This window comes from Botryllus schlosseri, chromosome 8 (assembly GCF_051294905.1).
Source record: "Botryllus schlosseri isolate E-star chromosome 8, Bs_hap1, whole genome shotgun sequence".
In the NCBI taxonomy this organism is placed as follows: domain Eukaryota; kingdom Metazoa; phylum Chordata; class Ascidiacea; order Stolidobranchia; family Styelidae; genus Botryllus; species Botryllus schlosseri.
Genome location: NC_137243.1, coordinates 1,157,847 through 1,169,390, shown reverse-complemented (window position 1 = coordinate 1,169,390; position 11,544 = coordinate 1,157,847). Strand labels below are relative to the sequence as shown.

The 11,544-nt window shown below is 39.3% G+C and overlaps 3 protein-coding genes across 4 annotated transcripts; all 3 read right to left on the bottom strand.

Moving 5' to 3' along the window:
- LOC145444604 (CMP-sialic acid transporter-like) lies at nt 1-5,274 on the bottom strand. Of its 2 annotated transcripts, XM_080322618.1 has the most exons (7): nt 5,122-5,274; nt 3,921-4,121; nt 3,757-3,862; nt 3,098-3,211; nt 2,538-2,714; nt 2,344-2,478; nt 1-1,913 (listed from the first exon to the last, which is right to left on the bottom strand). In XM_080322618.1, the coding sequence occupies exons 1-7, from the start codon at nt 5,272-5,274 to the stop codon at nt 1,723-1,725; spliced, it is 1,077 nt and encodes a 358-aa protein (XP_080178744.1). In that variant the 3' UTR covers nt 1-1,722. The 2 variants fall into 2 exon arrangements, with proteins under 2 accessions (XP_080178744.1, XP_080178745.1); XM_080322619.1 differs by lacking the exon at nt 3,098-3,211.
- A 33-nt stretch (nt 5,275-5,307) lies between these two features.
- On the bottom strand, nt 5,308-7,191 carry LOC145444612 (tetratricopeptide repeat protein 1-like). Its single transcript, XM_080322629.1, has one exon. The coding sequence runs from the start codon at nt 7,187-7,189 to the stop codon at nt 6,242-6,244; it is 948 nt and encodes a 315-aa protein (XP_080178755.1). The 5' UTR covers nt 7,190-7,191; the 3' UTR covers nt 5,308-6,241.
- Nucleotides 7,192-7,221: 30 nt separating this feature from the next.
- Nucleotides 7,222-10,063, bottom strand: LOC145444591 (dual specificity mitogen-activated protein kinase kinase 5-like). The gene has a single exon (XM_080322602.1). The coding sequence runs from the start codon at nt 9,289-9,291 to the stop codon at nt 7,942-7,944; it is 1,350 nt and encodes a 449-aa protein (XP_080178728.1). The 5' UTR covers nt 9,292-10,063; the 3' UTR covers nt 7,222-7,941.
- Nucleotides 10,064-11,544: the final 1,481 nt, after the last annotated feature.

The window sequence follows — 11,544 nt, the reverse complement described above, 5'->3', positions numbered from 1 at the left end:
TTCTGAGAAGGTGAAAACAAACATTTGAATCAATAAATAATCATGTTGTGATCTTTAAATCATGTCAGGAACATAATATAAAAACATTGTAGATATTGCATGAACTTAACCAGCATTCGTCACAGTAAGCGAAAATGGAGCAGCAGTGAAGATGTGAAATTTGACCTGAGTAAATTGCAATTGCTCTTCATGAATGAAATATCGTAAATTGCTACTAGTTCGGATACCTAAGATGCTAACACCCGAAGAAAAGTGTAGACGCATATGCATCATAAGGAACAGTATTAGATCAATTAGGAAGTACTAGGGACTCTACAGGACAAATAGACGCAAGGTTAACAATCGTGACATAAGAACATTCACATACAGCAGATGAAGAGATTGTTGGCGGTAGCCTACAAAACTTCAATATACAATTGAAAAATATTCATATCGAAATAAGCTCGAATCTTTCCGGCTGATACTCGTCCGGGGTAAACGTAGCCAACTAGCAGATTTCGAAAGAGCTTCGTATATCAACAACCGTATCACCAAATATGACATCATAGGCATAAAAAATTCCAGGCGAGTAGATGGCTTAGGCTCAATGTACTGTTTTTAGATATACATAAATTCTTTACGGCGCAACCAAGGTAAGTGGATTTTGATGAAAGTCGACTAAAGGCGCAATTATGAAAGAATGAACAGCAAATCCCAGAGATTCGAAATATGTCACCACAATAATTTCTTGAACAAATAGAATAATCCATTAAATCAGGGCTGGCCAACCTTTTTGGCCAAAGGGCCCCATTTGATTGCCGAACTACTACGCGGGTCACTAGCCGCGGGTCACGCGAAAATTGTTCGAAGTTCATAGGTCAATACTATTGTCACTTGACTATATTGCGGGTCTGCTTTATATCACTGGGCTCAGTTTGCAAGGACTGGACTATTCGTCGCCTGGACATGTCGATATCGAAACCTTCGACCAACATGCGTCAATCATTTTGTGCCTATATAGGTTTCATCGTCGATGGTCTTTCTGCTAGCGCAAACGCAAGGTCGTATATGTTGAACGACACTTTGTCTCGTAATCGCGACTATAATTAGACTCAATCTCATACGTTAGGCATTCTTTCATTTTCACGAAGGGGTAATAATATTTAAAGCGAGACATCGAGTGACAACATGCTGCAGGAACGTGAAGCAAATTTTACTTTTGATAAATCCATCTCAAATTATTCTGCTTTACTGTAGTATACAAAGATCTACCAAAATATGACTGGCTCATGGATCTGCCAATGCGTCGGAACTGTAATTTTGGTCATCATATCTCAAGTGTTGCGGCAAGACTAATCAAACTTTTGATTGGCCTTGCAAGTTCACAATCTGTGCAATCCATTTTGTATTATACTACTAATTTCGGAAATTACCTCGCGGGCCACTCAAAACCTTCACGCGGGCCACGGGTTGGCCGGCCCTGCATCAAATGTTTGCCAATAGCAGAATTAGTATGTTACAAGATAAAGACAGGAATGTATCAGGCTGTGAGAATTGAAGACTTTGAGTCACACTGCAAGATGGAATCTTCGCCATCGAAAAGCTCATATTGCAACAGGTTTTTAAAACACAAAAAATAACATCAACCACTAAGCTTGCATAACAGTACCCCACAGTGGCAGGAGAGTACATGTAGCTTGAGAACATAGTACTGCGGTATGAAATTCTTTCAAATTTGCCAGATTACTTAGTAGAATCGGCTGAATTGATCTCGTCATCTTCATCGGCAAAAGTGACTGACGTCAGCTGGTCATATTGTGAGCCAGTCATCTTGGTAGCTACGGTCACAAATTTTGAGTCTAAACAGGGCAAAGGCAAGCAATACAGACATATCGCGCCGCATATGATCGTGCAGCCGACAAGCAATCCCAGGCCTGTGAAAACAAGAAACATTACAAGGGAAAACTTCCACAAAGCCAAGGTTAGACAAGATTCACGGCCAGGATATTACAGGGTTGTAACCAGGTTACAAGGTTCCGAGTCACGAGTCACTCTTTCTTTTACAGTTTTGACTCGAGTCAAGTTGAGTCATTTTCAATTCACCACCGAGTCAAGTCTGAGTAATTGCGTTTATTACTGTTCAGTTTCGAGTTCAAGTCGATACACAAACTGACTCAAGTCAAGTCGAGGCATTTCCAAAATTAAGAAAATGACGTGAAGTCAAATCGAGTCACCGACAAACTCATGTCATGACTCGAGTCATTACAACCCTGGGATTTTGAGTCGGTAAGCGCGAAGACAAATCTCTCACAAAGTTACAAAAAATTGAGACCAGATTACAAGAAAAACCAACAAAATACTCACCAACGTCGTACTGGAAAAGGAAGTGGGACGCAATTGTTGACAGAACAATTGAAATCGCAGCAGCAAATCCTTTGACGATATTGTCCGCATATTTCAAAACCAAAGACACAATTAAACCGTTAACACTGCCAATAACTGAACACAGAAGAAGATTAGGGAATTCTGTTATCTTCAGCACTCCACGAATTACCAACCTAGTAACACCCATACGGCAGGCGAATAAGCATAGAAAAATCCATATTCATTGACTGCAGACAAGTCCTTTGTTAAAACAGCAATAATCGACGCAGAAGTGGTCCACATGTACATCTGTAAATTGCATACCCAGATAGATGTTTCATCCTTCTTCACAATCTTCTCAAAATACACGCCTGAAACATGGTGAATAAAATTTGTGCTTCTAATCGTTCGAGTTGAGTGCTATCACCCTTTCATAGAAATATCGGTATTGCCTTTGTCAACTTTTGTGACGTCACAGCATGGTAGGCCTACTAGGAAGACAGCGATGTATGCTAGATGCAGCCTTTCTAGTTTGTTTCATCTCCAAACATAGTGATGGCCGTAAAGCTGTTCGAATCAATGGTCTGAACTTTTGGAAATGCGCCTCAATCTAGATTCGATATCGGCCGAATATATCGGGGTTATTGGTTAAGGTTTTATCAGTATTGGCTCAAAAATCAGATATTGGTCATGCTGTATCGGATAGGCTACATATTATTCATCCATGTGAAAGCATAGAAAGAGGCGGACTGACCTGCAAATGCGGAGCAAAAAACTGCAACAAAAACAGCTCCCACGCCGACCAAAACATTCTGGTTTGAATTCGTTCCAGCAGCAGAAGACGGATTATATTCTACCATCGCAAGGCCTAGAAAATAGCGGGTGACAAATATGGCTGGAGGTAACTGAGTAAGCTACTTGGGCGAATTGATTCTGAATAGAGTATTAAACTTTGCGTTGAGCCTTCGAGTAGTAGGGCAGAGATCGTTAATTTAGCTGATCCGGGAGACTGCTAATTATGTGATTAAAAACTGCAAATCGGGACGCTTAAAGTTGGACAAGGCTACTCGCGATGATTACCTGAAGCGCCCCAAGTTTTTAATCAAGTGGTATTATCTGTTGCATCATAATGCGAAAACGCGTTATTGGCACGGTCAACCAACAGCATCCTCACAAAGTTCAATGAAATAGGCATGGCCGGAAAAATACAAAATAATCTATAATGTGATGTGAAACTGGCATTGTGTTGTTTGTGCTCGCATAAAAAATATGTATTTGAACTACACACGTCATTCATACTGTTGTAACGTAATAATGAGTGATGCTCGAATATTCGACTCAATTCAAGATCGAGTCACCCTGGTTTTCGATTTTGCACAAACCTAGTGATAAATGAACAAAACGTATCCTCACCTGCAAAAACCATGAAACAGGCGCTCCATTGCTGGTAGGAAAGAGACTTGCCCATCAATAGAACGGAGCAGAAAGCAGCAGCGGGAATCTTCAATTGGTAAAGAACCTGCAAGTGAATATAAGTGACCGCAGTTCTTGTAAAGAAAAGCAAGTTTGACTCGCACCTGCTGAACAGGCACGTCTAAATTGCTGAGAGCTATGAAATTCATATTATTTTGCAAAGCGTACACGACGGAAGGCACTGCCATCTTTAACGTGCTCATTGGTTGATCGTAGGCTTCTAACTTGATGGTGTGTAGCGCCGACGAGATACCTTTACTCTCCCAAATAAGGATGGCAAACGCAAACATGAACTTCAAGGATTCCTGAAAAAACAAACAAAATTTTGTACAAAATTACATATGTTTTCTGGAATAATACGATCAAAATTTTGCTGATTAGTGAATGGACAACTGTAAACATAAAATATACTTCAGCAGAACACAACTGAGAGTAAAAACCTGTAATTACTCAACTTTGGTTGCAAAACACAAGGTTTAACAATGTTATGCAAAAAGTAAACCATATTATTGTTTAATATGAGCTTGTAAGCTCAAGTGGTCAGTAACGAATTCTAATTTTTCGGAGTAATGAAGGTTTTTCCACTCGAGTGGTTATGTTTTAGACTAATTCTACTTGAACAGATTCTAGGAAAACTACTTACCGTACTTTCTGCTAGTTTGAAAAGTAGAAAGCAGGTTTGGGATAAGTTTGCATCACTCTGTGAGAAATTATTCATAAGAACCGTAAAAAATGGACCATTTGTCGCAGTAACTGAATGTAATTTCAAAGATTCTACCTATTTCTAGTGTCATTAGCCATTTTGCATCAGTCGCGGAGATACATATTGCAAGGTTACCATATTTCGAGATTAGAAAAAGAGGACACATTTCACAAACACAAAAGACGTGTTAGCAGACAAGAATACCCATTACTTAAGAATTTTTAGGGAAACATTTTTGGTTTGACAAAAAAAAAATCGGCCCCTGTTGACATTGACCTTTTTATCAATCAAACCTTGTCGTCTCTCATTTTCTACTTCCACTCAAAGTAGTTTTGCCATGTCTTGGAAATTACTACTTCTAATAATCAAGTTGAAATTTACAGAGCTAGTTCCACTTCTACTTGAGTGGCGATGCTGATTATTTTGACCACCTTTGCTTGCAAGGGACAGGTAACCATTGCAACGAGTAACAATAGTTTGCTGTTGCATAACTTTCAATATTTCATCACTAAGGATTCCAAAATTATTTTGTTCCGCATTGTCCAAAATACATGCGAAATCACATCTACTCTTTAAAGCGTCAGCAATCAGACACAACTTACCTGCATCGCTACTGCTGTTGTTGTGATATATTTCTCCGAGGAAGTGATTCTGGTCCATCGGATCAATATCAAGTAAATGGTTGTCATAAAAGACATCAGAACAAGAACGGCAAGCTTTGCGGTCGGTGACACCGTTCCACTTTGCGCGGTCATATTCTAGCTGCTTGTTGTTCGAGTCTAATAGTCCTGCGGCATAAAAGATGTTGACAGTCGATTGCTCAAATGTGCGAAAACATGAAAATGCGATTCATGATAGAAAAACTCGGGCGATGTAGAAATACGATCATATTTTCTGAACATAGGTTTGAAAAGTCTCAAAAGAGCGTATCGAAACTGACTGGCTTTATTGTCACTCGAACAATTGTACCAATGCCTAGGTTTTTTATAATGCTTTCTGCTCTATTCAAAAGTGAAAAAGCATTTCGAGGCATACACTAAAAATCAAGATAAATATTGATATTCGTTGGTGATTTTATTATGCTTTCTTCTCTGTTCAAAGCCATCCAAATATTAAGATGGAGCATTTTTGTGGCTTAAACCTTAAACCAGGACAAATAATAGGTATTCATTGATGATTCTATAATGTTACTACTCTGTTTAAAGCAATTCAAATATTCAGATTTCCATTGAAGAGCTTCTGGCAGGTACAGAACTTCAATATACAATCGAATAGTATATTCGTTATTCATATTGAAATGAACCCGAATATTTTCAATTTCAGGTGACACTCGACGGGGGTAATCTAGTTGCTGACTCCTCATGATTACCCCTGACGAGTGTCAGCCGAAAATGTACGGGTTACTTTCAAGATATCCATTGGTGATTTTATTATTATTTCTGCTCTGTTCAAAGCGATGCAACTATTCATAGAGCATTTTCGAGACATAATCGTGAAATCAGAAGTGAATATACTAATTTTCACTTTCACTTCATAGTGAAGCTCTGTGCTTCCAAGAGTCAATAGTCCAAGAGCCAAATAAAGTTGCTGATGATTACCCGTGATGAGTGTCAGCCGAAAATATTCGGGTTTACTTCAGTATGAATATATTATTCACCTGTATAATGAAGTTTTTCAGATATCTATTGGTGATTTATGGCGAACAAAAACATTCGCAATCAATCATTCTCCTCCTGCAGGCCCGTTACTCGCCTGCGGCCCTGGATTATTATTAAATTGAATATTATAAGACCCCGAATTTGGATCTTGCTGCATTTGAAAGTTGTTTGTCGACAAGCCGAACGGCTTCAAAAATAAGTTTCCCAAATCCTTCAAACTCGACATCATTTGCTGTTTCAATTTTTCGTTTCTCTTTTCGATTTTTTCCGGCAACATCGCCAACGCTTGACGAGCGGAAGTAACGGAATTATCGAGTTCTAATACTTTCTCATAATCTTTCTGCGCTTCCTCGTATTTTTCTGTGTCATCATAAAGTTGAGCTCGGCGTAAATAAGCTTTCACGTATTGCGGATGAAGATCGATGGCTTCCGAGCAGTCCTTGATAGCGTCATCAGTACGATCGAGTTTAACATAACAGGCTGATCTATTCGAGTGTAAAACAGCACGCTCCTTCCGCGAACATTTTGGACACAGTTTAATTCCGTCAGTGTACAGTCGCATTGCATCTTGGAAATTTCCATTTTTGTATTCCGCATTTCCCTCCTCTTTTAATTTTGTAGCTTCTAATGTCCGGTCGCGAACAACCTCTTCTGACAGAGCTGATTCGTCGTCACTTTCCTCAGAAGATTCCAAATTTGCGTCTGCAAATTTATCACTTAGTGGATCGCCGGCTTCCGACGTCTGTGGAACTGGTTGGCTCGCTTTGCAGCTATCATCTTGCTTCAAAGAATCAGGGCTATTTAGTTTTATGTCGTGATTCACATCAATGCTCTCTGACTTGGAAGAGATATCTGCATCAGTTGGCTCACAATTTGCTTTCACATCAACGCTTCTACTAGAATCCTCCTCATCGGTTAAAGGATGTTGTTTGCGTTCATCTTGTGTCGCATTTGTTTCGTTTACATTGTCCATACAGTCATGAAATTCTTCATCACTGAACGCATCATCCATTTCGATTAACTAAGCTAGATTACACACATCGGCTGCAAGCAATAAAAGGAATGAAATATTTATAGAAATAGAACAATAAGAATAGATGAAACTATATCTGAACATGATAACTTTATGATAAAGTATTGACATTATCATTGCATTTATAATAATGCAAGCCTAAGGGATCCGAGTTCAAAATACCTCTCGGTCATAAATCCCTGCATCCTACAAAGCTACTAACAGGGATTCTCTTTTCCAGGGGTTCCCAACCCGGGGTGCCTTCAGCCTTTTTCAGAAGAGGCATGAAAATATTTATCATCTACAAGTCTGCTCCACTATGACAAAAGAAATGAATTAAAATTATCTTCCCTCTTGAGGCCAAACCAGTAATTTAGACATTGTCAGAGTAAAAACAATCTCAACCATCACGTCAGCTGAATATGTAGCCTAAAAACTGATGAGGCTATAGTACTATCATGCTTATTGTGTACTATTATGCCTTTTACTGTATAAAGCAGTTTTTCAAATAAAATAATGTTTCTTTAATTTTTGAAAAGGTGAAAAAATAGGGGGAGCATTGTTTTTCAAAATTTTTGAAGGCCGCCAAGGTTGGGAACCCCTGCTTTATACAACAAAATTTCAGCTAAGGTGAACAGATCAAACATATCATAGCATAGAGTTCTTGAAATATTGCGTTCTCGTGATACATTTGCGTGCATTTGAAAAATAACAAGACGCTTTTCACTAAATCACTGCAAACGAACTAAACGTCAACATCTTTTTGACGAAGCAAATGATAATCTCTGTGAGAGCCAGTTCGCAATGATGACATCTTCATGGTCGTTCATTTCGATATTTACAAAAGCGTGTAGTGACAAAATATCAGGGTTCGGACGGCTGGAAGCGTCTTTTTGCAAGCAGCCGCGAACAAAGTCAACCAATTCCAGAGAAAAGCAGTGTGTTGGTAACTGCGGAGGGGCTGCATTTACAATACATTGTAAGACTTCCATAGGTATTACTCCGCGGGAGCTTTTGATCTTTGACGCTAGTTCCGGGTATGGGTAACTTCCAGTAGCCATTTCTGATATTGATAGACCCAAACTCCAAATATCAGAGTGTATTGTGTATTCCAAACCATGGACACGCTCAGGTGCCATATACGCGTTTGTGCCTATGTACGTTTTTGCTATCGAGTTCACTAGTTGCCTGCTCACCCCAAAGTCACATAGCTTGACTTGACCTTTGGTATTGACAAGAATATTCGAGGGTTTAACATCTCGATGAATTATCTTTTTACTCCATAAGAACCGCAAACCGGAAACAACGCGGCGACATACTCTTTTAAGAACAAGTTCTGGGATTTTGCCGTAACGATCCAGCGAGCCTCCATCCATGAATTCCATGCATAAAAATATGCGGTTTTCATTTAGATAAGCACCATAGAAATCGACAGTTTGCGGAGAGCTGTTACATTCGTTTAAAATCTTTAATTCTGATTTAATCCGTTCTTGTTCCCTGCCTGTCAAATCAATCGGGATGGATTTAACAGCCATATGCATTTTTGACTTATTATGTATAACTTTGTACACAACTCCGCTATTTCCATGTCCTAGAGTTTCTAAATAAGTCAAAGACAAATTTGAAAGTCCGTCCATCTCATTCACGATATTACCGTGACTTGCAGAAACTGAGTCGGTCTGAAAAGCATTCTGTGTTACCACAGAGGCTTGATTACCACCTGTCATCGAATTGTTCATTGCAGACTGTCGATTAGGTAAATCACTTTGAGAAATTCCTTGGCTGTGTTTTGAGGGAGTTATTGCAACTTTCAATCCGAACTTGTTTCGTTTCCCTGGATTTTTACAAGCTTTCGGGTATATCACAAGTTTTTCAATTGCTTGACCGTGGCAAAAATGAATCATTGCTTTTAAATCCTGCTCATTTCTCACGGTTATCAAGTCTTCCTCTTCATCTTTATACTCGAATGACGTAACAACCAATTTTCTTTCACTCGCTTGGCATATCGCTTCCAACACGTCATCGAAGTAAATCCCTTCCGGTGATGGTACCATCCAATCTATTTGATTCTCTTCAGTGAAGAATATCCGAATCAGTATCATTCTGGCAGTGTAGCATTGGGAGAAATTGGTATCGTACTTTAGAATCACTGCATAATTTCAGATTGCTACAAAAATTCCTGTAATGGCAGAAAATAATTCAATGCCAAAAGTTATCCGTACCTAGTAGCTGCCAAAGTCTGGTGCATCAGAATGGCTATTTCTACCAGAACGTAAAGTTCTCAGTTGTAAACCCGCGTTATTTAAAGCTGTCAATCAAAAATGATTTTCCAATGACAAAATGTAGCAGCGATGTGATTTCTTTTACATTGCACTTTTTATATATTTACCTCAAATCACTAGATTCGATATTCGACAAACTCAATTCATTACCAACATAAGTTCCTGTCATTCATACAGCAAATTGATCACAACTCACAACCAATAAGATTGATCACTCCTGGTATAGTGGAGTGGGGCATACGTTGATACGAATTATGGTATGAAAGAATCTTGAGTAGAGGTATATATTTTCTTATTACTTCTGTAAGTTCAGAACAATCAAGAATGCTTGGTGAAGTTAGCTAATCAACCAAACAAATCACAATCATATATATAAATGGGATGAATAAAGGGCATAGGTCTATTGCTACAGTTACCGTGCAATGAATATAAGCCACAAATAGATTGGTTTCAAGTAATTTATTGGCATGTCTGCATGCGCTGTTACAAGTTACAATCTTTCTTGATCCTCACGAAATTACGTCATTTCTTTTCGATGGGCCTATATATAATAAATGATTGGGCAATAGCGTTACACCAGTTGTAGACTATAAAGATGTGAAAATATATTCCCTTCCTTCCTGATATAAGTATTAGTAATACGGGTAATAGCTACTACTACTACTACCGTCATTGTAATAGCAATACGTAAGGAAATCTGGCACCTTCATTGTATTCAGCCACAAATCTCAATCTGTAAACAACTGAACATTACCCTGTCAATGGCTTGTTATGGTTCAGTGACACTATAAAATTTCTCGAAGATTCGTTCGTGTATTATTAGTATCGGTATGAGCATATTATTAATTTTATCAGATCAGAAAACCACAAGATTGCGATACAATAAAAGGACAGAAACGTGTCGAATCGACGCGGGGTAGTCTTTGAAAGAGATTCGGTGTCTTAAACGTAAAAGATATGCGGAAACTAGAAATTGCCAAGTGTATGTATCAGTTCCGCTGCGGCCACTGTCCCGAAAACTTCAATAACTTATCTACCTCGGTAGTCGTCCAACTACCATTAGGTGGACAAAAGAATCCTCGCTCCATCAAATATGCCGGACCTGATTTGTGGAGCCTTGTCTGCTATCCGACAGTCATCGAGCACGTCGACATTCAAGTCGAAATACAAACAATTTTTACTGTATAAATAATAGTTAGTCTCTAGTTTCCTGGACCACAACCTGATATATCGATCTGGCCTTTCGACACATGCCATATTTTTGTCACCTGTCGTCCTTTTATATTATCTTCTTTCACCTTTCATTCAGTGTGCAAGTCTCCTTTCTACCACCTAGGTCAGCTGATGGGTGTCTGATTTCGAAGACTACTCCAAGTCGTTTCGACACCTTCCTATCTTTCATTGTATCGCAGTCTTGTGGTGTATTAAGATGATAAAATTTTTAGCAATAAATAAATTGAATTGATCAGATAACCACAGTAATGTATGCTCATTGCTCGTACTGCGGTGCAGTTATTCCTGTGTAATTGTAGGATTTTTACCAATTAGATTGAGAGAGAGAGAGAGAGAGAGATGATATTCTTTCTCGCCTGCACCATCGAGATGCTTTGGCGACGGAGTTGCGATACGGCCCCATGAGGTCATCTAGTCTGCGCCCCCGTTTTTTTTTCTCCTCCATGCTATCCGTGATTGCTGAGCGCCTAGCAGGATAGCTGCGGATACCATTTTTCGAGTCTTTGGTATGACCCGGCCGGGGATCGAACCCACGACCTACCGCTCGAGAAGCCGGACGCATAACCATTACACTATCTCGCTCGGTTTGAGCTGAAGCTCTTTACCTACCTTTGCTTTCTATATCCGATGCATGTGGAATTGCTTCAAATTTGAACCACAGAGCACCTTCCATCTTTTACCGATCTAAAGCAGTAGTTGGCAAACTTGGGCCCGCGGGCAGCATGCGGCCCGGATCACCGCGATTTAATATTGCCAAATATCTTTATTATTGGGTACCCTTCCCAAGAAAAAATTCGCATGATTTATAGAAATGGGCACTTCGGCGTCGGTCATTACCGC

Coding starts and splice junctions, on each gene's coding strand:
- LOC145444612 (XM_080322629.1), bottom strand. CDS start 7,189: ATGGATGATGCGTTCAGTGATGAAGAATTTCATGACTGTATGGACAAT.
- LOC145444591 (XM_080322602.1), bottom strand. CDS start 9,291: ATGATACTGATTCGGATATTCTTCACTGAAGAGAATCAAATAGATTGG.
- LOC145444604 (XM_080322618.1), bottom strand. CDS start 5,274: ATGACCGCGCAAAGTGGAACGGTGTCACCGACCGCAAAGCTTGCCGTT. Junction 3,863..3,920: donor TAGACGTGCCTGTTCAGCAG/GTGCGAGTCAAA, acceptor ATTCACTTGCAG/GTTCTTTACCAATTGAAGAT. Junction 2,479..2,537: donor TGCCGTATGGGTGTTACTAG/GTTGGTAATTCG, acceptor TTCTGTGTTCAG/TTATTGGCAGTGTTAACGGT.